This window comes from Mustela lutreola, chromosome 1 (assembly GCF_030435805.1).
Source record: "Mustela lutreola isolate mMusLut2 chromosome 1, mMusLut2.pri, whole genome shotgun sequence".
Taxonomy (NCBI): Eukaryota; Metazoa; Chordata; class Mammalia; order Carnivora; family Mustelidae; genus Mustela; species Mustela lutreola.
Window position 1 is genome coordinate 151253873 of NC_081290.1, and position 27156 is coordinate 151281028.

At 37.1% G+C, this 27156-nt stretch overlaps 1 protein-coding gene across 2 annotated transcripts in view; it reads left to right on the forward strand.

Moving 5' to 3' along the window:
• ELP3 (elongator acetyltransferase complex subunit 3) overlaps window positions 1-27156 on the forward strand; it is a 98226-nt gene that overhangs the window by 6557 nt on the left and 64513 nt on the right. For both annotated transcript variants that reach the window (XM_059176594.1, XM_059176602.1), the window contains exons 4-7: window positions 11435-11505; window positions 12330-12393; window positions 13767-13835; window positions 16676-16830. In XM_059176594.1, coding sequence (XP_059032577.1) covers window positions 11435-11505; window positions 12330-12393; window positions 13767-13835; window positions 16676-16830 — 359 coding nt within the window. The remainder of the gene's footprint in view (window positions 1-11434; window positions 11506-12329; window positions 12394-13766; window positions 13836-16675; window positions 16831-27156) is intronic.

Sequence of the window (27156 nt, forward strand, 5' to 3'; positions counted from 1 at the left end):
GGAGGGGAAGTAGGCTCCCCGCTGAGCAGAGAGCCCAATGTGGGGCTCTATCCCAGGACCCTGAGACCATGACCTGAGCTGAAGGCAGAGGCTTAACCCACTGAGCCACCCAGGTGCCCCTACAGATGTATTCTCTTTATGATTTTCCTGAAACTTCCTTTTTGTGTAGCTTACTTTATTGTAAGAATACAGTGTATAATACCTATAGCATGCAAAGTATGTATTAATTGATGGTTTCTGTTACCAGTAAAGCTTCTGATCAACAGTAAGCTATGAAAGTAATTAAAAAAGTTTCTGGGTAGTCAAAAGTTATATGTAGATACTCAACTGAGTTGAGTGGTTGTCATCCCTCAACTCCTGCTTGTTCAAAGGTCAACTATATTTTCAAACCCCTTACCTCCCATTTTTCCCCTCAGGGCAAGCACTTTTAACTCTTAGCTGATTTCTTGGTGTCTGCTTCCATATCCCCAGATAACACACTCTGTAGATAAGCCTTGATGTTTCGTTTTTCAGCATTATGTATGAGCTTGCCACTATGGAAGACAAAACCTTATCAAACTTTCAACCTAATAAGCCTGGCTTCCATGACACCATTCTCTCTCTTCTTTTACTCCTACCTCTGATTACTTTCCTTTCTTTAAGGTCTATTCTTGTTCTGCTTGCTTCTAAAAATTGTTGTTTTCTGTGATCCAGGGTCCACTGTTCTTAGTACCATACATGCCTTCTTTGGTGATTACCCATTGACATTTCTAAGTATTGTTATATGCTGACTTCCAGCTCTGACCACTCCTCAAGCTTCAGGCATTTATCGAAGTGCCTGTTAAACATCTCTCTTTTGACTGCCTGTATATCCTCAAGTATAACATAACCAAAACTAACCTCAAACTTGCTCATGCATCTTTTGTCTCCATCCTAGTCCATGGTGCCTCTGTCCATTCAGTTTCCAAAAGATGTGAAATGCATTGTTCATTCCTACCACCAATGGTAGCAATATTTTGGCCTTCATTATTTCTTGTTTAGATTATTTTGGTCTTTTCCTAACTAGTCTGCTTTTTCTTACCTGCACCAAATCCATCTTTGATAGCGTCACAGAGTGAATTATTAAAAATATCAGAAGTACAGGGAGAGGTTAGAAGATGACAGAGTAGGAGGAACCTAGGCTCACCTCATCCCACAAATATAACTAGGTAACTATCAGATCATCCTAAATACTCCAGAAATTGACCTGAATAATTGCAGAACAAACTACACAACTAAAGGTAGAGAAGAGGCCACGCTGAAGAAGGTAGTAAGTGTAGAGATACAGTTTGGGAGAGAAAGATATCATGCCACTGTGGTTGAGAGTGAGCCGCAGTGGCAGAGAAGGGTGAGAGACAAACTAACACTGTCATACCAAGGAAGACACAGGGAAAATGAATCCCCATAGCAATTGGCTTGGCAAGTTAGAGGGGCTGAATTTGGGGAGTTCTTGCTACCAGCGGACATAAAATCTGGAATTTTAAAGGTCAGTGGGCTTGGCTACGATAGAGCCCAGAGGGCATTGCACTGCTCTTATAAGTTAGGCAAACAACCTATGACATACAGTGTATAAACAGTAATCTGAAGAGCACCTGGAACACACAGTGCAGAGGTTATTTGCTCATCTCAAGAACACATCCCAGAGAAGTAGAGTTCGAGGGGAGACCCTTCCATGAACAAGGAACTAACAGGCACCATTTCCCTCCTGCATCCCTCATATGAGCACACGGCCACCGTGGGAATCAGTGTAGCGCCCACACTTGCTACCTAACTTGCTTATACCAACCTTACTTCAAGTGCCTTTTCTCCTATGGAACTGCTTTTCTATGTCATGCTTGCCTCAGTCCCAACTTGGCCAGTCCCCTCCCCAGAAGACAGATCCAAAGTCCTGCTTATACTGTGTCTCCTGACTCAGAAGTTTTGTGGAGCCCCTGTTCAGATAGCAGTGGTGACAGGTCTCATTCACAAGCTGACCAGAGCACACGTAGTTAAAATGTACTATATTCAGGTCAGGGCCAAGCACTACTCACAAAAGGCAAAGAGAGCCTTTGAAGATGACTTGCCTAAAGGGTAGATCAGCTAGGATAAAACAGCAAGCATGTGCACCACACATTGGTGACATTCCCAGAAGCACCAGGCCCTGCGGAGCTGGGTACAGTACACAGTAGTGCAGTACAGGACTTTTTCATAAGGCCATAACCCTCAACAGGAGATATAGCTGACTTTCCTAACACACAGAAACAGGCACAGAGACTTAGAAAGAATAGGACAGAAAAGGAAAGAAAGGAAAAAGATAAGGCTACAGCCAGAGATCTAAGTGAAGCAGATATAAGTAACATGTGAGGACTGAATTAATGACCTATAAGATAAAGTAATGGAAAATAATCAAGCTGAACAAAAGAGAGAAAAAAGAATTATGAAAAATTGGAGTAGAGTTAGGGAACTCAGTGGAACCCAGTGGCTCCATCAAATATAATAACCTTCATATTATAGGTGTCCCAGAAGAGGAAGAGAGATCAAGGGGGGTGGAGAATTTATTTGAGGAAGTCATAGCTAAAAACTTATCTAATTTGTGGAAGGAAACAGATATCCACATCCAGGAGCAATGTGAACATCCAATAAAAGCAACAAAAGCAGATCCACCCCAAGATGTAATGTAATTAAAATGGCAAAAAGTAGTGATTAAATATATATATATATATATCTTAAAAGCAGCAGAGGATAAGAAGACAGTTCAAACAAGGGGAAACCCCCCATAAGGCTATCAGTGGATTTTTCTGCAGAAGACTTGCAAGGCAGAAGAGAGTGGCATGATATATCCAAAGTGCTGAATGGAAAAAATCTTCAGTCAAGAATACTCTATCCAGTAAGGCTATCATTCAAAATAAAAGAGGAGATAAAGAGTTTCCCAGATAGGGGTGCCCAGGTGGCTCAGTTGGTTAAGACTGCCTTCGACTTAGGTCATGATCCTGGAGTCCGTGGATCGAGTCCTGCTTTGGGCTCCCTGATCAGTGGGGAGTCTGCTTCTCTGACCCTTTCTCATACTGTCTCTTACTCTGTCTTTCTCAAATAAATAAAATCTTAACCAAAAAAAAAAAAAAAGAGGACTCTTGGAGTGGAAAGGAAGATCAAAAGTGACAATATGAAGGTAGAAAACAACAAAAGCCGTAAAAGTGAATATTTATGTAAAAAATTTGGTTATGTAGAAAATCACAAAATAAAAGGATATAAAATATAACACCATATAGCTAAAACATAGGGAGGAGAGGAGTAAAGAATGGGTTCAAACTCAAACAGCCATCAACTTAATATAGATGGCTATATGCATGCAAACCTAATGGTATCCACAAATCAAAAAATAATAGGTATGCCAAGAATAAAAAGAAAGGAATCCATATATATCACTAAAGAAGACTAGCAAACCATGAAATAGAAAAAGAGAAGAAAGGACCAGAAAAAACATCAGAAACAACCACAAAACAAGGAATAAAGTGGCAATAAATACGTATCTATCAATAATGACTTTGAATATAAATGGACTAAATTCTCCAAAAGACGCAGGGTGACAAAATGAGTTAAAAAACAAGACCCACCTATATGCTGCTTACAGGAAACTCATTCTAGACCAACTGACACCTGCAGACTGAACGTGAGGGGATGGAGGAATATCTCTCATGCAAATGTGTATCAAAAGAAATCCGGAGTAGTGATACTTATATTGGACAAAATAGACTTTTTAAGGGCGCCTGGGTAGCTCAGTGGGTTAAGCCTCTACCTTCGGCTCAGGTCATGATCTTAGGGTCCTGGGATCGAGTCCCAAGTCGGGCTCTCTGCTCAGCAGGGAGCCTGCTCCCTCCTCTCTCTCTGCCTACCTCTCTGCCTACTTGTGATCTCTCTGTCAAATAAATAAATAAAATCCTTTAAAAAAATAGACTTTAAAACAAAGACAGTAATACGAGACAAAGAAGGACACTATATAATAATAAAGGGGACAATCCAACAGAAGATAAAACAATTGTAAATATTTATGCACCCAACATGGGAGCATCCAGATACATTAAACAGTTGATAACAAACATAAATGAAAAACCATAGTAATGCAATAATAACAATAATAACACAGGGCTTTTCCAGCCCCCTTAAATTGATGGGCATATCATCCAACCAGAAACAAGGAAATAGTAGCTTTCAATGACACATTGGACTAGATGGGTTTAACAGATATATTCAGAACATTCTATCCTAAGATAGCAGAATACACATTTTCCAGAAAAGATCACATATTAGGCCACCAAAAAGCCTCAGCAAATTCAAGAATATCATACCATGCATCTTTCCTGACCATAACACTATGAACCTAGAAGTCAACCACAAGAAAAGATCTGGAAAGGCTACAAATACATGGAGGCTAAATAACATGCTACTGAACAATGAACGGATTAATCAGGAAATAAAAAATTTAAAAGTACATGGAGATAAATAAAAATGAAGACACAATATTCCAAAACCTTGGGATGCACCAAAAGCAGTTCTAACGGGGAAGTAACAATACAGACCTACCTCGGGAAGCAAGAAAAATCTCAAATTAACAACCTACTCTTACACCCAGAGGAGCTAGAAAAAGAACAAATGAAACCTAAAAGTAGCAGAAGGAAGGAAATAATAAAGATTAGAGCAGAAATAAATGATACAGAAACTAAGCAAATAATAGAACAGATCAATGAAACCAGGAGCTGGTTCTTTGAAAAAAATCAATAAAATTGATAAGCCTCTAACCAGACTTATCAAGAAGAAAACAAGAGAAAGGACTCAAAATCACAAATCAGGAGAAATAACCAACATCATAGAAATACAAGAAAATATTATGAAAAACTATATGCCAACAGATTAGACAGTGTACAAGAAATAAATTCCTAGAAACATGTAAACTACCAAAACTGAAACAGGAAGAAATGAAAAATCTCAAGAGACTGATCACCAACGAAGAAATTGAATCAGTTAAGAAAAAAACTCTCAACAAACAAAAGCCCAGGACTGGATGGTTTCACAGGCAAATTCTACCCAATTTTTTTTTTTTAAAGATTTAATTTATTATTTGACAGAGAGAGACACAGTGCGATAGGGAACACAAGCAGGGAGGGTGGGAGAGGGAGAAGCAGGCTTCCCGCTGAGCAGGGAGCCTGATCCAGGGCTCGGCTCGACTCCAGGATCCTGGGATCAGTACCTGAGCCGAAGGCAGACGCTTAACCGACTGAGCCACCCAAGTGCTCTCTCTCTCTATTGCACTTTTATACACCAATAATGAAACATCAGAGAGCAAAATTAAGGGGTGCCTAGGTGGCTGTCAGTTAAGCATCTGACTCTTGATTATAGCTCAGGTCATGATCGCAGGGTCATGAGATCAAGCCCCATGTCAGGCTCCATGCTCGGCATGGAATCTGCTTGAGATTTTTTTTCTCCCTCTGTCCCTACCATACCCTCCCCCGGTCCCTGTTCTTTCTCTCTCTCTCAAAGAAATAAAATCTAAGGAAAATAAAATTAAGAAACCAGTCCCATCTACAATGACACCAAAAATAGTAAGATACCTAAGAATAAACCTAACCAAAGGGGTGAAAGACCTGAACTCTGGCAACTGCAAAACACTAAAGCAAGAAATTAAAGAGGACACAAAAAAATGTAAAGACATCCCATGCTCATTGATTAGAAGAACAAATATTGTTAAAATCTCCATCCTATCTAAAATCTACACATTTAATTCAATCCCTATCAAAATGCCAATAGCATTTTTCTTAGGACTGGAACAAGCAATCCTAAAATTCATATGGAATCACTAAGACTCCAAATAGCCAAAACAACCTTGGTTGGGGAGTGGGGAGCAAAGCTGGAGGGATCACCATTCCAGACTTAAAGTTCTATTACAAAGCTGTAGTAATCGAAACAGCATGATACTGGCACAAAAATAGACACAAAGATCAGTGAAACATAATGGAAAGCCCAGAAATAAACGTCCAGCTGTATGGTCAATTAATGTTTGACAAAGCAGGAAAGAATATCCACCGGGGAAAAGACCGTCTCTTCAACAAACCAGGTATTGGAAAACTGGGCGGCAACAGGCAGCCAAAAGAAAACTGGACCACTTTTTTCCACCATACACAAAAATAAATTCAAAATGGATTAAAGACCTAAATGTGAGACTTGAAACCATAAAAATCCCAGAAGAAAACACAGGCTATAACTTCTTTGATATCAGCCATAGCAACTTCTTTCTAGATATATCTTCTATTATGGGGATATTGTGGCTACATCAAAATAAAAAGTTTCTGCACATCAAAGGAAACAAGAAGCTACTGAGTGGGAGAAGATATTTGCAAACAACATATCTGATATAAAGAACTGATACAACTCAATGTCCACCCAATTAAAATGGAATAAAAATGGGCAGAAAATGGATAAAAAATGGGCAGAAAACATAAGCAGACATTTCTTCAAGGAAGATATCTAGATGGCCGAAAGACATGAAAAGGTGCTCATAATGACTTACCATCAGAGATAGGCAAATTAAAACCACAATGATGGGGCGCCTGGGTGGCTCAGTGGGTTAAGCCGCTGCCTTCGGCTCAGGTCATGATCTCAGGGTCCTGGGATCGAGTCCCGCATCGGGCTCTCTGCTCAGCAGGGAGCCTGCTTCCTCCTCTCTCTGCCTGCCTCTCTGCCTACTTGTGATCTTTCTCTGTCAAATAAATAAATAAAAATCTTAAAAAAAAAAAAAACCACAATGATTTATCTCCTCACATTTGTCAGAATGGCTAAAAGCGGCAGCACAAGTTATAGCAGGTGTTGACAAGGATGTGGAGAAAAAGGAACCCTCTTGTACTGCTGGTGGGAATGCAAACTGGTGTAGCCACTGGAAAATAGTATGGAGGTTCCTCAAAAATTTAAAAGTAGAACGACGCTACAAACCAGTAATCACACTACCAGGTATTTACCCAAAGAATACAAAAACGGTTACTCAGAGGGGAACATGCACCCCTATATTTATTGTGGAATTATTTATAATAGCCAAATTATGGAAGCAATAGCCAAATTATGGATAATATTGATGAATTATCCATCAATTCATGGATGGATAAAGGAGTTGTGAGATATATAGATACAGACATATGATGGAATATTATTCAGTCATTAAAAAGAAGGAAATCTTGCCATTTGCAATGACATAGATATATGGAGTTAGAGATATGCTAAGTGAAATGAGGCAGTCAGAAGAAGACAAATACTATATGATTCTTCTCGTGTGGAATTTGAGAAACAAAATAAATGAGCAAAGGGAAAAAAAGAAAGAGAAATTAGGAAACTGCCATGAAGTATATAGTACAAACTGAGGGTTACCAGAGGAGAGGGGTTTAGTGGGATGGGTTAAATAGGTAATCAGATTAAGGAATGCATTTGTTGTGATGAGCACCAGGTGATATATGGAATTGTTGAATCACTGTGCTGTACACCTGAAACATGTAATACAATGCTGAATGTTAACTAACTGGAATCAAAATAAAAACTTTCAAAAAATTAAAAATACAGGGGCGCCTGGGTGGCTCAGTGGGTGAAAGCCTCTGCCTTCGGCTCGGGTCATGGTCTCAAGGTCCTGGGATCGAGCCCCATGTTGGGCTTTCTGCTCAGCGGGGAGCCTGCTTCCCTTCCTCTCTCTCTGCCTGCTTCTCTGCCAATTGTGATCTCTGTCAAATAAATAAAAATCTTTAAAAAAAAAAAAAAAAGAAAAATTAAAAATACAAAAATACCAGAAGTACATACACAGGTGATTGTTATTCCCTATCTGCTATGCATCCTGATCTTCATGCCTTTTTTTTTTTTTTTTTAAAGATTTTGATTATGTATTCATGAGAGACAGAGAGAAACAGAGGCATTAGGAAAAGCAGGCTCCCTGTTGAAGGACTCAATTCCAGGACCTTGGGATCAATCTGAGCCAAAGGCAGACGTTTATAATCCACCGAGTCAGCCAGGCACCCCATCTTCGTGCTTTTATTCCTGATGTTACCCTGCTTTGTTGTTATGTGTGTTTTTTTTTTTTTTCCTGTTTTTAACAGAGCAGTTTTAGGTTTACCTAAAAATTTAGCAGAAAGTATGCAGGGTTCCCCTATACTTCCTTTCCTTCCTGCCCAGGTTGCCCTTGGCATTGGTTTGCACATTTGTTAAAATTGATGAACCAATATTGCTACATTATTATTAAGTGAAGCTTATAGTTTATATTGGGGTCACTCACAGTAGTGTGTATTGTGGGGTTTTTTTGTGTGTGTGTTTTTTTAAAGATTTTATTTATTTATTTGACAGACAGAGATTACAAGTAGGCAGAGAGGCAGGCAAAGAGAGAGGGGGAAGCAGGCTCCCCGCGGAGCAGAGAGCCTGATGCAGGGCTCAATCCCAGAAGCCTGGGATCATGACCTGAGCCGAAGGCAGAGGCTTTAACCCACTGAGCCACCCAGGCGCCCCTGTATTGTGGGTTTTACCAATGCATAATGTCATGTGTCCACCATTTCAAGATCATGAGGATTAGTTTCCCTTCCCTAAAACTCCTCTATTCATCCTTTCTTTTGCTCCAAACTTCTGGCAAACTGATCTATTTACTGTCTCTGTAGTTTTACCTTTTTCAGAAAGATGTAGTTGGAATCAAACAGTAGGTAGCCTTTTCAGATTGGCTTCTTTCACTTAGCAATATGCGTTTAAGGTTCGCCACGTCTTTTTAGTGGCTTGGTGCAGCTCATTTGTTTTTAGAACTGAATAATATTCCATTGTCTGAATGTACCACAGTTTATCCCTTCACCTATTGAAGGGCATCTGGGTTGCTTCCAGTTTTTGGCAATTATGAACAGGACTGCTATACACATTGTTTGAAGGGTTTTGTGTACATCTAAGTTTTCAACTCATTTGGGTGAATACCTAGGAGCATGGTTGCTGGATTATATCATAATCCATAAAACTAAACCTTTGTGAAATTGCCAAACTGTCATCCAAGTGGCTGTGCCATTTTGTATTCTCACCAAAAGTGAGAATTCCTGTTGCTCAGCATGCTTGCTAGCATTTGGTATTGTCCATGTTCTGGGTTTTGGCCATTCGGATAGGTGGGTGGTAGTATTTCGTTTCAGTTTGCTATTCTAACAGGTAATATCTCATGGTTTTAATGTGCATTTCCCTGATAATTATTGATATTGAACATCTTTTCATGTATCTGCTGGTCATCTGTATGTCTTTGGGAAAATGTTCAAGTCCTCTGCTCATTATTTAATCATATGTAGTTTTGCTATTGAGCTGAGTTTGTAGTGTATTTTGGATATTAAACCCTTATTGAATATATGATTTACAAATATTTTCTCCCAGTCAGTAGGTTGCTTTTTCCTTTTGTTGATGGTTTACTTGGCTATGCAGAACCTTTGTAGTCTGATGTAGTACCACTTACTTATTTTTGCTTTTGGAGTCAGTTCCAAAACTTCAGCACCCAGACCAATGTCAGGGAACTTCCGCCTGTGTTTTTTTTCTAGGAGTTTTTATGGTTTCGGGTCTTAGCATTCAAGTCTTTAATCTATCTTGAGTTAATTTTTTGCGTATTATATAAGATAGTGGTCTAGTGTTGTCGTTTTGCATGTGGGTATACTGTTTTCCCAGCACCATTTATTGAGAAGACTGTCCTTTCCCCCACTTGTATATTCTTGGTTCCTTTGTTGTAAATTAACTGATCATATATGAGGGGTTTATTTCTGGACTTTCTGTTCTGTTGATCTATTTGTCTGTTTTTATGCCAGTATCATATTGTGTAGTACAATTTGAAATCAGGGAGCATGATACCTTCGTCTTTATTCTTCTTTCCAATATTGTCCACTTTGAGCAAGTTAGCATCTCCTAGGCTTCTCCTCTGTAAAGTTAATCTTTTCCATTTTGTAATTAAGAAGCTTTGTGCAGGGGGCACCTAGGTGGCTCAGTGGGTTAAAGCCTCTGCCTTCGGCTCAGGTCATGATCCCAGGATCTTGGGATCGAGCCCCGCCTCGGGCTCTCTGCTCAGCGGGGAGCCTGCTTCCCCATCTCTCTCTGCCTGCCTCTCTGTCTACTTGTGATCTCTCTCTCTCTCTGTCAAATAAATAAAATCTTAAAAAAAAAGCTTTGTGCGGTGAAGTACTTTGAATTCCTTATCACATTTTCAGTTTACTCATTCATTTATTTGTATGAATGGTTTAATGATTTCCAGTTTGATGGTTATAATCTGTTACTATCATTATTTATTTTGACTACAGATGATTCCTGATTTGACCAGTGAGAGCCTTTAGGCTGGTTTCTGTGTCTTTCTAAAATGTCCCCATCATTTTTCGAGCAGTTTCTAGCTTTCTGTTCTAATAAAATGTTCCAGGTTCATTTTGTCCTTTCTTTGCTCCATGTCTGGAATCAGCTGTTTCTCCACAGACCGCTGGTTTTTTTTTTCAGTGGAGAAAGGTATTTAGAAACCAAGATCTGAGTGCTAATACACTCGTTGATATTAGGGTGTTGCTGCTCCTAGCCCATGTCCGTGAGCCAAGCTAGGAAATATGTATGTATACATACATATGTATGTGGATACACATATACTAACACATTTAACATTTATATTTATTTGTATATGAGTATACTTATTGAAAACTGTGAGTTCACAGCAATACCTTCTATCACATCCAAGTTCTCTCCCTTTTCATATTTATAACTTCCTTCTCCAATACTAAGAAACCTGGCTTGCATTCACCTTAGTCTATACCCTTATTTGGCCAATTCCCCACGTATGTAACCATACTTCTATCTCTGTCATCACCTCCTTTCTGAGGCACATACTGTCCTCAGATCAGGAAGGCTCTGACAGACCCCTCTGAGAATATTTTGCACACACTCTGAAGTATAGCTCCTAGCTTAATACTGTGCTCTAAATATTGAGGTCCAATATTTCCATGAGGAGGTTGAGTTACAAAGATTAGGCTTAGATACAATTTTATATCTTTAATGCACAAAGTAATTTTTTCTTGTAGGCTATTTTAGTAAAATAAAGAGAGTGAGAGAATGGAATCACTTTGACTTTGAAAAGTATTAATTCCTTACATTTCACTTAATTTATAGGTAAAATATAATCCAAGCTAGTATATAAGTGCATTTGTGTATTTTAGAGATTTAAAACACTCAAAAGAGGTCACCCTTACACCTACTGCTCAGCTTAAGAAATACAGCATTACAGATACACTGAAGCCCCTTTTGAGCCATTTTCTTTTTTTGTATCTTTCCTTATGTACCATTTCCTGATTGCATTCATTTCCCTCCTTCTGTGAGATAATCACTCTCCAGGATTTTATATTCATTATTCCATGATAACTTTTTTATTAATTTTTTTTTGTAGATTGCTGTTGTGGCTGTGATGTGCAAACCCCACAGATGCCCACACATCAGTTTTACAGGAAATATATGTGTGTAAGTGTGGATGCTTTTCATAAGTTGTGTGCATGTGTACTTTAAATGAATTAGTTAACCCCCTAGAATCTTAATCAGTATATGCTGGTTAATATTTAAAACTTTGGTTCAATAGATTCATAAGTTAGTTCTTTGAAACAAACAGCCATTGATAGGATGTTTCACTGCTTTAAAAATGAAACATATAAAGATTTTAATCTGTTGCAGTAAACAAAAAAAATACTTAAGTTATAGAACTCAAGAGTGACAGTCTGTCAACTTCATAAATGAAACATGGAAATATGAGCTGCCTAAATTCTAAATGTCAGAAATTTAAAATGACTTTGGATCAGAAAAGTATCATTACAAAGTTATAATAAACTATAAATATATAAACTATATATAAACTATAAATAACCTTTAAACATTTAATTTTAGATAATTGGAAAAATAGGCAGAAGAATATGCATGATTCTAGGTAGGAAGATTAAATGAGAGAAAGGTTTTCCTAAGTGTAGTTACCGAGAGCACTGTATCATTCCAAACCTAGGAAAACTTAAATCCTCTTACTTGTCCCTAAAAGCTTAAACTTCTAAAATAGCAGTGACTGCAACATTCTGAAAACGACTACAATAATGTAGACATATAATGTTCCTTATATGTTTCCTGTGTTTACTTGTTCATAGAAAATAAATTAGTTGTAGATACTGCAAAGATAGACCCTTCTATTAGGATTGGAAAATGAAGCTTGTTTGCTCTCGGGATTTTATGGAGACTGCAGATACTTGATCTAGACTGTTGGACTGAGTTTTGTATCTGACATCCTTCTTTGGTTGTATTGGCAGATACTGCCCTGGTGGACCAGATTCAGATTTTGAATATTCAACCCAGTCTTATACTGGATATGAGGTAAAGTGATGTGAAGTCATCCTGAGGAAGTGTAACATTGTACTTTGACCTATAGTGTGCTTGTAGAAGTACTGGCTTTCTTAAATTTTTTAATTTTATATTTTTCTCCTGAAGATAGAAGTTGTTCATTCATCAAATATTTGCTGACTATCTACATATACTGCTCTAGTCACTAGAAAAATACTTACATAAGCATTTGTTATATATGTCAACTATTCCAAGTGCTTTACAACTTTAAACCATATAGCAGCATCTTAAAGGTAGATACTGTTATTATCCTGGTTTTATGAATAAGGAAATAGGCTTAGAAGTCCTAAACATCAGGCCCAGAGACACACTGCTAAGTGTGACAGAGCCAGGTTTTGAATTCTTTGTTCCTTACCACCACATTATACTGCCTCTACAGCAGTGAAAAATGGACAAGGTCCGTGATCTTACAGAATTTACGTTCTAATGGAGATAGAGAAGAAAGAAGAAAATATCAGGTACTAGTAAATGCTAAGCCAAGAAGTAAAATAGAGTTAGATTTGTAGAAGCTGAGTAGGTACTTTAGCCTTGGTGGCTGGCAAGTGACTGTCTAGGAGATGATATTTGGACTGAATTCCTGAATGACATGAAGGAGCCATGCAGGAATATCAGGAGAGGTTCCCAGCGGGGAGGATATCTAGAACAAGGAGCTGTAGCAGGAATGACAGTGGGGTATACCAGGACTTATGGGTAAGGGGAAGAATGAGATTGGAAAGACAGATGACATAGGGAGTTTGTAAGCTGCTCGGAGAGTTTGGATTTTATTACAGGTGTCATGAGAAGCCATTATGGTTGAAGGCAGAGGGATGGTCTGTTCCAGTGTAGGGTTTTAAAAAGATCATTTGATGCTGTGTGGGTAAGGATTAGAGTAAGGACAGGGTGCAAGCAGGAGAACAGCAAGCAGGCTTTTGAAGCAGTGAGCCTCTGCAGAAGAGGTCAGCAGCCAGCAAACCACTGGACGTTTTCTTATATATGGGATTTCACTTTTTACTTGTTTTCCATTGTTCAAATTGTTAAAAATACAAAAGGAATATTCAGTAAAAAAGCTCCCTCTCATTTCTGTCCCCTAGCCACCCCTTTCTGCTCTAGCAGAAAGTGACCCTGGAGGTTTCATAAGTGTTTACACAAAGATAAATATGATTCAAGGAGATGCCCTGCTGGTCAGATACTTAAGACAGTTGGGTAGGAGCTAGCCAGATGCTATTCAGAACATTAGTTTGATCCCTAACAAGACTGAAAAAGGAAGGAGCACAAAAGAAGTTTATTTTTAATACAGTCCTTTTGAAACTACTTATTATTTTTATTGAATGTGGGCCCAGCAGGAGATTTTTCTCTTTTTTTCTTAGCCAACCTCCATGCGAGCTATCCGCGCTAGATATGACCCTTATCTACAGACAAGACACCGAATAGAACAGGTAAGTTTTTAAAAAGCATTTTTAAATTCAGTTTTTGTACACTGAAGGTATTATTGTTTGATTTGAGTTGAACCTGAAATAACTAAAAGAGTGTCTTTCCCCTTGGTAAGTTTAAATATCCATCTGAAGGAGGGAGACTCGTTTGCAATACCCAGCAAGGTCAGAAACGCTACTTCCTTTCGTGACTCTATTATTGCTTTAAGGTTTTATATTCTCTAAGTTTCTTTCAAATTGTACAAACTCATTTACCAGACGAAATTTACAGATGTAGATATGTGGAAGTCCTTAGATAGTAGGTGGATGGATTGAATATTTGCTTCCATATGCCACATAAAAAGTACCATGCCTGGTTGGCCAGGGTGGGAATAGAGAATTGACTGCAAAAGGGTATGAGGAACTTCTGAGAGTTGTGAAATTGACTGTGGTGGTAATTACACAACCCTAAACAAGTTCTCTAAACACGTAACCAAACTCATCTGGTTGTACACTTAAAAATAATTGATTTTATTTTATGTAAATTATACTCCAATATAACCAATTAAAAACAAGTCCTATGTCAACAGCCTTGCTCTGTTTGGGAAATCCAAATGTTAATATAGTTTTTCTCTTTTATAATTCTATTTTGAACTTATCCAACTTAAAAAAGTGTGACCATTAATTTTTACAGTGATATCTGATAGGGCAACTACGAAATCTCCAATGGAAAGTAATACATTCATGTCCTTAAGTCATTTCTGTGTTTGTTTAACTAGTATTAGTGAATGCCAGCCAGTTCAGATTTTTCACTTCACTGTCACCCAAGCACATGTTCATCACGATTGTCAGCTGTAGGAAAGGACCCCTGCCTGGGTGGAACCTACATAGTTTAGAAAAGCATCTTCTAAGCTGACCGTTGCTTCAGTTTCTTTTTTAACTGTGGCATTTAATTCATTTAAAATGTTTCAATAGCATATGAAATTTTTATGTTTACTGGAAAGGGAATGGGTTTTAAAAGATTTGGAAACTACTGTAGAACATAAACAATGAATTTTGGAACACTGGAAAAAAATAAAATTAAAAAAAAAAGGAAAAGAAACTACTGTAAGCAATGATTCTTTTCTTAACTGTAAATGCACTTGAATCACCTGAGTATCTTTTCCAAAACATATGCCAGCATTTCACCTTTAGAGTTCAATTTATACGTTTACGGTTCTGGCAAGATATTTTGAAAAAGCTACCAGAATGATTTTGTTGTGTATTCCCAGATAGAAAGCTTGCTTTATGTGTGTGTGTGTGTGTGTGTGTGTACACACTTACATACACATTTTATCAAATACATATTTGTGTGTGCATGTGTATGTATATATGAATATTAACATACATAAAGATATACATATGCATAAATTGTTATCTGCCATTCTGAGAAACAAACATTTTAAAAGGTGCCTTTTTGTCCATATTAAGTGTAGACATCCTTTACACAGTGCATTAATTTGAGTTCATAATTTGGTAGTCCCCTTGACCCAGTTTCTCTCAAACCTAAAATATGGCAAGAAATTTTTTTTAATTGAAGTGTAGTTGGCACACAATATTACATTAGTTTCAGGCATCCAGCCTAGTGGTTCAACATGTCTATTTGTTATGCTCACCCTACAGTGCTGTTACGATATCATTGACTATATTTTCTATGCTGTACTTTTTATCCCCGTGACTCATTCATTCTGTAACTGGAAGCCAGTTATCTCCTACTGCCTTTCAGCCATTTTTTCCATCCCTTCACCACTTACTCTCTGGCAACCGTTAGTGTGTTCTCTGCATTTATGGCTCTTTCTGCTTTTTGTTTATCCGTTGTTTTTCAGATTTCACATATAAATGAAATCATATGGCATTTGTTTTTCCTCTATCTGACTTAGCACAATACCCTCTAGTTCCCTCCATGTTTTTGTAAATGACAAGAGCTCATTCTTTTTTATGGCTGATTTATATTCCATTGTATTTATATATACCACATCTTCATCCCTTTGTCTATCAGTGGACACTTGGATTGCTTTCATCTTGGCTATTGTAAAAATGCTGTAGTAAATAGAGGAGTGCATATATCTTTCCGAATTTGTGTTTTTGTTTTTCTTTGGGTACCTACCTAGTAGTGGAATTGCTCATACTGATTTTCTATTTTTAATTTTTTGAGGAAACTAAGAAATTTAAATACCCGTTTTTTAAAATTTAGAATCTTGGCTTGTTATGGCTGACAAAATGAAAAATCTGTTTTATTCTCTCCCCTAGAGAGAGATACTATTTCATATTTTATCAGACTTTTATTTTCCTTTTTTCCTCCAGAGAGCAGTGCTACCTGTGCTCCTAATCTTCACAACTGATTTAAAACTTCTAAGTTTTGATTTAAATTTGCCTTCTTAATTTTTCTTTGTAATGTAGTGTTCTTTTTCTTCCATTGGCATCAAGTTTTGATTATGTTGCATATAGTCATCTTTTTTGTCCCCAAAGCTTACCGCAAGTTCTGAAATAAATATTTATTATATTGCATATTGTATTGTATTATTATATTTGCCTTTCCTGCTTTCTAGTTTATATTCTCCATGTTTTTAAATTCCCACATATGTATTGATGTTATGCTTCTTTCTGATTCTTTATAATTCTCCCTTTCCCTCCATGAGCTAGAATTTTTTTTCCTTTCAGACTCTGGAGTCTATTTTTTTAATCCACAGAATTTGCTAAATATGTTCAATTGCTTTTCATTTTTAAACTATACTGATGAAAATGCTCCAAAATAAAATTAGAAATTCGCAGTGCCTCCTTAGGGTAGTTGACTATGTCTAATGCTGATGAATTTATATGTATTTCAGTTAAAACAACTTGGTCACAGTGTGGATAAAGTGGAGTTTATTGTGATGGGTGGAACATTTATGGCCCTTCCAGAAGAATACAGAGATTATTTTATTCGAAATTTACATGATGCCTTATCAGGACATACCTCCAACAATATTTACGAGGCAGTCAAGTAAGAAATCCTTATTTTACCATATTCTTCAGAATGGTTATCAGCTTATCCTCCTAGCCGCAGCCTTTGAGAATTCCTTCTGCTCTACATCTATGTTCCTAGTTCTTTTTTGGTGGGGCAGGGAGGCGGGGGCGGTGGTAGATTTTGTTCATTTTATTTGCATATTTTTGATGGGTTATAATTAAAATACATTTTTCTAGTTTATTGAGATATAATTGATGTACAGCATTGTAAAATTTATGGTGTACAGAATAAAGACTTACATATATTGTGAGATGGCCACCACAGTCAGCTTAATTAGCATCCATCACCTTACGCATTCCTAGTTCTCATAGTTATGTCTGTTTGTGGTAAAGGACTGTTTTCATTGAAAAAATTATTTTTTTAAATAAGTGCATATGGTTCACTGACATTAGTATCCTCTGAGAAAGAACGATTCATAAAATCACTGAAGGTTTTTCAACCATAGGCTGGTCTAAACCACTAAACTAAAACTAAACTAGTTGAGTCTTTAAACCACTCAAAAAGAGCACTGAGGGTACACTTTATGTAAAACATCTGGCTGCCATGAAATCAATGAAACAAGTGATTATTATTTAATAATTTATTATTAACTACTAAATAATTTCTATTCATGAATGAGATGACTTATTCATTGTAGTTGATAAAGCAAAAGAGAATTATACATTCTTTTGATATCTCATATCTCAGTTTTTAAGCAGGAAGAAGAAGTTTTATATATAGTTATTTAAAAAGTAGGTTTGAAAGTAGGTTTTATTTTCAGAAGTTTCAGGAAAACCTAGTTAATTACTGTATGCTATTCCCTCTTATTTACTCAGTATTTATGGAGGGCCCACTAGGTGTTGTGTGCTGCGTTCAGCACTAGGAATAAGGATGTTGTCTTCACTCTTGAGGTGCTTATTTCTACTAGTTCAACAAATAAATAGGAATACTATAGTAGAAATAGACTACTATGATAAAGAACAAGATTATTCTCTGGACAACATGGTAGTATTTAAGCTGAGACCCAATGTATAAGGAATAATTAGGCCAAGAGCAGAAAAAACAAGACAAAAATCACTGAAATGGGGAAGATCTTGGGGTCTTCTAGGAACAGAGAGGAGGCCACTGTGACTAGACTCCAGTGAACAAAGGAGAGAATAATTATGAGGTGAGCTTGCAAAGTTAAATACGTATGGGCCAGAAAATATAATGCTTTTGAGGAGCCAAAATTTTATTTGAAATGCAGTAGAAAGTAGATGGTTTTAAGCAGGAGAGTGACACATTCAGGTTGATGAGGTCATTCTGTCTGTTGTCTGGGTAATGGGTTGGAGGATTACAAGAGTAAAAGTGAGAAGCCAGATAGAAGACTATTATGTCCATCATAGCTCACTTGAGGGTGGTGGCAGTGATGATGGAGAAGAGAGGATGGATTAGAACTCTGTTTTATTGCTGCAAATGACAGGACTTTGGGTTGGGTTGGGGGTAAGAAAGAGGAAAGAATCAAGCACGATACCCAACTTTTGGTTATAGGAAATGGTTGATGGGTGGGGCCATATGCTGAGATGAAAAAGACAGAGAAGAGCAGGTATATAGGAGAAAACCAATAATTTTACTTTGGATATGTTAAATTTGAAATATCTAAGGCACATTCAAGTGGAGATTTGGGTAGATTGTACAAGAGACATCTGGGCTGGCAGTGCAAAATTGGGGGTTATCAACCTATACATGGCCTTTGTAGCCATGCAGACAGATAAGATCACCTAATATGATAAAGTTATCAGTCTCTGAGGTATATATACTATGTGAAAAAGCAATTTTTAGAGCCAGTTCTTACAGTATGGATCCCGTCAGTTTTGTGTACCTGCACATAAATGTAAATGCAGGGACATATGTGTAAATGCTTAGAAAATGTAAGTGCATGGAAGAGATATTAGAGTGATGATGGTTATTACGGGCATTAGAGCTGAGGAGGAAGAGACATGGCAGATGGGGATAAAGGAGGACATTCATGTTTGTATATCATGTGCTGGGCATTGTGGTAAGTATTCATTTTTTTAAAACTTACAGTAAACCTTTGAATTAAGTATTTATTTGTTTTTAAAGATTTTATTTACCTATTTGAGAGAAAGAGAGCACGAGAGAGCACAAGCAGGGGGTGGGGCAGAGGGAGTGAGAGAAGCAGGCTCCCTGCTCAGGGAGCCAGATGCCAGGACCCATGGATCATGACGTGAGTTAAAGGCAGGCACTTAACCAACTGAGCCACCCAGGCATCCTGAGTTAAGTATGTAAACTACCCCTGTTTTACAGATAAGGAAACTAAGGTACAGAGATTAAGCAACTTGTCAAAATTACACAGGTAGTTGGTGGCCAAGTGAGGCTGTGAAACCAGTCAGCTTTGCTTTCAGAGCCTGAGCTTTGCTCTAATGCAAGAAACTGTGCTAGATACAAAAAATGTATGAAAGTTTGTGTGTCTATGTGTATATGAGCACACATGTGTGTACATCATTAGAACTTCAAAATATTGGAAGAAATAGGATCTCTCTGGAGTTTTTTTTAATACTCCTCTTCCTGTGTTCAGGCTTTTTTCTGGTTTCTCTTTTATATTGCGGAGGGAGGGTCACATAGGTAAGGACAAAGTTGTTCAAATAGTGCCCCTCTTAGAGAATTTTTTGTAGAGTCGTAAGTGCAGCCAAAGTTCGAATGAACCTAAGGTATTATAAATAAAATGGTTCTTGGCACATAGTAGCCATAAGTATATGTGTGAATACATTTTGAATGAATGATCAGTCTGTAGGTGAAATACTGACAGCTAACAACAGGTAGGGCAACCTCTTAGATTAGGGACACTTTTTGTCTTCTTTCTACTTTCCCTGTCCCCTTAGCTATCAAGGGTATCTTGAGACATCTGTATAGAGTTCAGCAACTGGGAGAGTGTGTGAGGAACCTACTTTGTTTGATTGGTTCTAGAGAATGTGATGGGTTAATTCTATGTCCATGAATCTAGACTTTTAATAACAGCTGGCTAGTGTGATCTCTTCCTCCTATAGGACCTTTAGTAGGAAGATGAGATGATGACCATATTTTTACTGCTTATTTGAAATCTTGATCATTCATGAATATAAGTCATGCTTAGTAAAACACTGAAATCTTTGAAACTTTAGAGGAATAATGTAGTCCAACCCATTCTTCTTAATGCTGAAAATCAGGTGATAGCTTAAAATAAAATGTAATTTAAGAGGAAACAACATTAATTTGTTCAAAGCCCCATGACATTGAAATGGCAACTGTACTTCAGAATTACTAAAATTCATTTAAATCTGAGAATTCTGTAACAGGATAATCTGTCAAGACCATTGAATTTTTCTACCCACACTTAGATATTACACACTCTTTTCTCAGTGCAGCTCTTCTCGTGTTGAAGACCTTATTTGCTAAGTATAACGGAGTAGACTGTCTTGGACTTGCCCCACCCTCCCAACCTTCATAAAAGTTTGTCACAAAACTTTTCGCAGTGTATAGTTGGAGTCCCCTGGGCCATATAAGCTAAGTTGATTGAAGATCTGTATAATTAATTTTTAGGATGCAGCTAGTTTGACATTTTTATCAGTTGAAACTTTAAAATTTTGCTTTATTCTTAGTATGAAGTTTTAGCTTTATTTTTGCAGAAATGTTCTAGTGCCTTTTATAAGTTGTCTGTTATTGGTGTGAAAATAGAGTTTATATTAAAACTCTCCAGTTTCAGAGCATGATAGGTTTGTAGAAAAAGCCCTTTGGAGAAGGAAGCCTCTTTCTATAATGGACTAGGCCAAGCCAGCGTTGTTTTATTTCTGTTCTTGAATTTGCCTCAAGAGGGCAACAAACACTCTACTTCCAGATGAAAATTTATATATGATTTGAGTCTTCATTGCAACAAATCTCATGAACAGCTCTTGGGAAGTAATAAAAGTACAATCTGGGAGCCATAAAACCATCCATGAATGTTACACCGAATCATGGCAACCTACATTTGACATGTTTTGTTCTTTCTCTTGGTCTCTATACTTTTATGAGATAATCTGGAAAAAGCTGATTTGTGGTATCTTATTTTGTTTGAGGTAAATTTTTTGCTACTACTACATTTTTGCTACCATACTTAAAGATGGCATTTAGTTTTTCAGAAAATGTTATATAGTTTAAAGAAATAGCAGTCTGGATTGTGCTATAGAACTAGAGACCTAGAAGACGATTCTCAAATGTTAACATTTTGTGAAATAAAGAGCAGCCCAGAGATGATGTGTTTTGAACATAATGTGTTTTCTTCAAAAATTTTTGGATGAGCTCTTTACCTCTCTGTTTTCTATGTTCTCTTGCACTAAGGGTATTTGTGAAGACTGGCTGGGTTACCCAGTGTGGCTGAACTTTCCCAGACGTTAAGTAATGAGCTTCATGTTTATTTTAATGTTCGTTGCTATTAGTTTATTATTGCTGAGTACAAATATGCAATACTGATTTTAATTAGCACAGCAGAGGTTTTAATTTAAAAGCTTAATTTCAAATTAAGTTAAAAATTACATCGTGACAGATGAGTCCGTAATAATGTTTAAGGTTAAAAGTCTTCATTCAAATTGCAGTTACCTCATGTTACCCTCCTTTGTTACTCAGTGTCTAACCTGATCAAAGTTTAAGCCATGTTTAAGCCTGATCAAAATTTTGCTTTTACTTAAAAGATCAAAAGTTAAGGTAAGGAAAAGCCCCCCCAGAGTGAACCTGGTTTCTATTTACAGCAAGTTAGTAGCAAAAAGTATGATCTATCCTTGCAAATAGAAAAATTGGAAAACTGAGTAAAAGAGTTCAAGGACAAAGCAGGTGTGGTTTCTGTCAAGGTGCATTAAATCAAGCAAAGTGATAATCACTCATTTCTATCAGCTAGACTAAAACTCCAGTTGTCTCCAGAGAGCAACAACTTCTGGTGACTGTTGTCCTCTAAAAATCATAGCTTGGAGATGAAAAGGACCGGCAGTAAGATCTGAGTCACCCATTCACTGGAATGCAAATATTGCCAAATAACTCAGAATAACCTTTTAAAATAGTTTTATTCCTTTTTAATCAGTCCTGCCCAGTAGCAGTTTTACATTCAATCTTTAATGCTTTTTGGCTGTTTTTAAAAGATGCAATTTCAAAGGGTGGTTACCCATCAAGAAGTGGGTGAGTCATACCTTCTCCCAGTGGAATTTTTAATTCATTTCCGTTTCTTCCTCTTTTTGCCCCTCATCAATGACTTTAAATCCTCCAGCTGTGTCCTTATGTGTCTTGGAAAAGCTGGTGTGCTAGATAATGCTGGGTACCAGGCCTACAAGACAGTTTCGTAGATTTGCAGAAGTTAGGAAGAAAGCAAAAGCAACCTCAGAGGGCTTGAAAGTGATTATTTTCTTCCTTGCTGCCCTGGGCTTTATTTTCTGGCACACTTCAGACTTCATGCATTTCTGGTCTTTGGCTTTAATATATTCCTCACCCCTCACTTTATATACTGACCTCTTTTGCTTCCTCCCTTGATCAACCAGATTTTCATGGATGGTGACCAGGATCCTTAACTTTGGCAGTCCAACCTAAAATATGATCTCAGTCATATTAGCTGCTGTATTTCTTCCAACATACAGAATTTTTCAGTGAGCACTACATGCTTTTCACCTGGATTCTGCAGTACTTCCTTTATCACATACTTATCCAACTATCCCTTTTTCTACCCATCCATGGATCCCTCTTTTATTTTTAATGTATTTCAAAGGCTTCAGTACATTTCTTTCCATATATAGTCCACTGTGTTTTCTTTTGAAGTACATTTACATACAATGAAGTGCAAAGATCTTAAGTGTATCATTTGATGAGTTCTAATAAACATATATACCTGTGCATCAAAACGCTGTCATGATATAGAACATAACCGTCATCCCAGAAATCTTCCTCATGCCCCTTCCCAGTAAATTCTCAACTGTATCTCCCAAAGGCAACCATTATTCCCCTTTTTCCCCCTTCCATACAGCCATATACTGTTTTGTATAAGGTTTCTTCATTGAGCTTAATATTTGGAGATTCATCAGTGTTGTTGGGTATTTCAGTGGTTGCGCTGAGCAGTATTCCATTGTATGCATGACCACAGCTTATCCATTCTATCAGTGGACACCTGGGCTATTTCCAGTTTGCAGTTATTGTGATAAAACTTCAGTGAACATACTCATACAAGTCTTAGTGTGAATACTGCATTTATTTTTGTTGGGTAAGCCAGAAGTAGAATTGCTACATCTATGTTTAATTTTTTAAGAAACTGCTAGACATTTTTCCAAAGTAGTTGTATCATTTGTACTCTGACCTGTGATGTATGAGTATTTGGTTTTTCCACATCCTCACCAACATGGTGGTGTCAGTCTTTTTAATTTTAGCCATTCTAGTAGGTGTGTAATGGTTTCTCATTGTGGCTTTAATTTGCATTTTCCTGATGACTAATGATGATGAGCACTTTATCATGTGCTTATGCTTTCTGTGTATACTTCCTTCGTGAAGTGTCTGTTAAAATGTTTTGCCTATTTTTTATTGGACTGTTATAAATCCTGGATACCAGTCCTTTGCTAGATCTGTATTTTACAAATACGAAAACCCAGTCTGTGGCTTGAGTATTATTATATTAAGATTAACTTTAAGCTGAAGTTTTTATTTTGATGAAGTCTAATTTAGCAGTTTTTTGCTTTAATAGTTACTGCTTTTGTATTGTCTCTATTAAACCTGGGCTTACTCCCAAGACAAGAAGATACTCTCCTGTGTTTTCTTCTAGTTCTCGTTTTAGGTTTTTATATTTAGCTTGCCTGTTCAGGCTTGTGATCCATCTTGAATTAATTTTTATATGTAGTGTGAAGTAAGTCAAAGTTTCTTTTTTCCCTTATAGGTAGGCATCTAATTGTTTCAACATTACTTCTTTAAAAATGTCCCCATTTTTTTGTTTCAACATTACTTTTTTAAAAACTTCCCCATTTTTCCCATAAAAACTCTCCCATTTAGATTATATTGGTGGCTTTGTCAAAAATTGATGGACTATAAATGTGGAACTGGGCTCTGTTCTGTCCCATTGATCCATTTTTTAGTTCTTATGCCAGTAACATACTGTCTGATCATGGTAGCTTCATAGTATATCTTGAAGACAAGTAGTTTGAGTCATCTTTGTCATTGTTTTTCAGGATTGTCTTGCATATTCTAGTTCCTTTGCATTTTTACTTAAAGTTTAGAATCAGCTTATCAATTTCTACTAAAAAGTGTGTTGGGATTGGGATCGTGTTAAAACTATAAAACAATTTGGAGAAAATTGACAATGATATTGAGTCTTCTGATCAATGAACATAGTCTATCTCTTCATTTACTTAGATCTTCTTTAATTCCTTGTAGAAGTCTCCAGTGTAGAGCTCTTATTAGCCTTTTGTTAAATTTACTCCAAAATATTTTTGTGTCTGTTCATGCTATAGAAATTGAACTTCTTACCCCTGGGGATAAAAATATATTATATGTTTATAAAAAATAAAAAAGAAAATAAAAAAAAAAAAGAAATTGAACTTCTTAAAAATTTCATTTTCAGATTTTTTACAGATAGTATATAGATATATCATTGGTTTTTGTATATTAACCTAGTATCATATTACCTTAATAAATTCACTACTCAGTTCTAAAAGCTCTTTTTGTAAATTTGCTAAGATTTTCTTCATAAGCAATCACTTAATTTGCAAATGCAGTAGGCTTTAATTTTTCTTTTTGGATTTGCATCCTTTATCTTGCTTTGTTGTAATGGCAAGGACATTAAGACAGTGTTAAATATAAGAGGACTTTGTTTTCTTATCTTATCTTGAGGGGTTTTTTGTAGGCACTTTTATTAGATTGAAGAAGTTTGCTGAGAGGTTTTATCATTAATTCATTTGTCTAATGACTTCTCTGTATCTGTTCAGATGATCACATATTTCTCCTACTTTATTTTTATCAGTTAGATTACTTTTTTGTTTGTTTTGTTTTTACCTACTTTTACCTACTTTTTTTTTTAATTTTTTATTTTTTATAAACATATATTTTTATCCCCAGGGGTACAAGTCTGTGAATCACCAGGTTTACACACTTCATAACACTCACCATAGCACATACCCTCCCCAATGTCCATAATCCCACCCCTTTCTCCCAAACCCCCTCCCCCCAGCAACCCTCAGTTTGTTTTGTGAGATTAAGAGTCACTTATGGTTTGTCTCCCTCCCAATCCCATCTTGTTTCATTGATTCTTCTCCTACCCACTTAAGCCCCCATGTTGCATCACCACTTCCTCATATCAGGGAGATCATATGATAGTTGTCTTTCTCTGCTTGACTTATTTCGCTAAGCATGATACGCTCTAGTTCCATCCATATTGTCGCAAATGGCAAGATTTCATTTCTTTTGATGGCTGCATAGTATTCCATTGTGTATATATACCACATCTTCTTGATCCATTCATCTGTTGATGGACATCTAGGTTCTTTCCATAGTTTGGCTATTGTGGACATTGCTGCTATAAACATTCGGGTGCATGTGCCCCTTTGGATCACTACGTTTGTATCTTTAGGGTAAATACCCAATAGTGCAATTGCTGGGTCATAGGGCAGTTCTATTTTCAACATTTTGAGGAACCTCCATGCTGTTTTCCAGAATGGCTGCACCAGCTTGCATTCCCACCAACAGTGTAGGAGGGTTCCCCTTTCTCCACATCCTCGCCAGCATCTGTCATTTCCTGACTTGTTTATTTTAGCCATTCTAACTGGTGTGAGGTGATATCTCATTGTGGTTTTGATTTGTATTTCCCTGATGCCAAGTGATATGGAGCACTTTTTCATGTGTCTGTTGGCCATCTGGATGTCTTCTTTGCAGAAATGTCTGTTCATGTGCTCTGCCCATTTCTTGATTGGATTATTTGTTCTTTGGGTGTTGAGTTTGCTAAGTTCTTTATAGATTCTGGACACTAGTCCTTTATCTGATATGTCGTTTACAAATCTCTTCTCCCATTCCGTCAGTTGTCTTTTGATTTTGTTAACTGTTTCCTTTGCTGTGCAAAAGCTTTTGATCTTGATGAAATCCCAATAGTTCATTTTTGCCCTTGCTTCCCTTGCCTTTGGTGTTGTTCCTAGGAAGATGTTGCTGCGGCTGAAGTCGAAGAGGTTGTTGCCTGTGTTCTCCTCAAGGATTTTGATGGATTCCTTTCGCATATTGAGGTCCTTCATCCATTTTGAGTCTATTTTTGTGTGTGGTATAAGGAAATGGTCCAAATTCATTTTTCTGCATGTGGCTGTCCAATTTTCCCAGCACCATTTATTGAAGAGGCTGTCTTTTTTCCATTGGACATTCTTTCCTGCTTTGTCGAAGATTAGTTGACTGTAGAGTTGAGGGTCTATTTCTGGGCTCTCTATTCTGTTCCATTGATCTATGTGTCTGTTTTTGTGTCAGTACCATGCTGTCTTGATGATGACAGCTTTGTAATAGAGCTTGAAGTCCGGAATTGTGATGCCACCAACATTGGCTTTCTTTTTCAATATCCCTTTGGCTATTCGAGGTCTTTTCTGGTTCCATATAAATTTTAGAATTATTTGTTCCATTTCTTTGAAAAAGATGGATGGTACTTTGATAGGAATTGCATTAAATGTGTAGATTGCTTTAGGTAGCATAGACATTTTCACAATATTTATTCTTCCAATCCAGGAGCATGGAACATTTTTCCATTTCTTTGTGTCTTCCTCAATTTCTTTCATGAGTACTTTATAGTTTTCTGAGTATAGATTCTGTGCCTCTTTGGTTAGGTTTATTCCTAGGTATCTTGTGGTTTTGGGTGCAATTGTAAATGGGATGGACTCCTTGATTTCTCTTTTTTCTGTCTTGCTGTTGGTGTAGAGAAATGCAACTGATTTCTGTGCATTGATTTTATATCCTGACACTTTACTGAATTCCTGTATAAGTTCTACAGTTTTGGAGTGGAGTCTTTTGGGTTTTCCACATACAGTATAATATCATCTGCAAAGAGTGATAATTTGACTTCTTCTTTGCCGATTTGAATGCCTTTAATTTCCTTTTGTTGTCTGATTGCTGAGGCTAGGACCTCTAGTACTATGTTGAATAGCAGTGGTGATAATGGACATCCCTGCCGTGTTCCTGACCTTAGCGGAAAAGCTTTCAGTTTTTCTCCATTGAGAATGATATTTGCGGTGGGTTTTTCATAGATGGCTTTGATGATATTGAGGTATGTGCCCTCTATCCCTACACTTTGAAGAGTTTTGATCAGGAAGGGATGCTGTACTT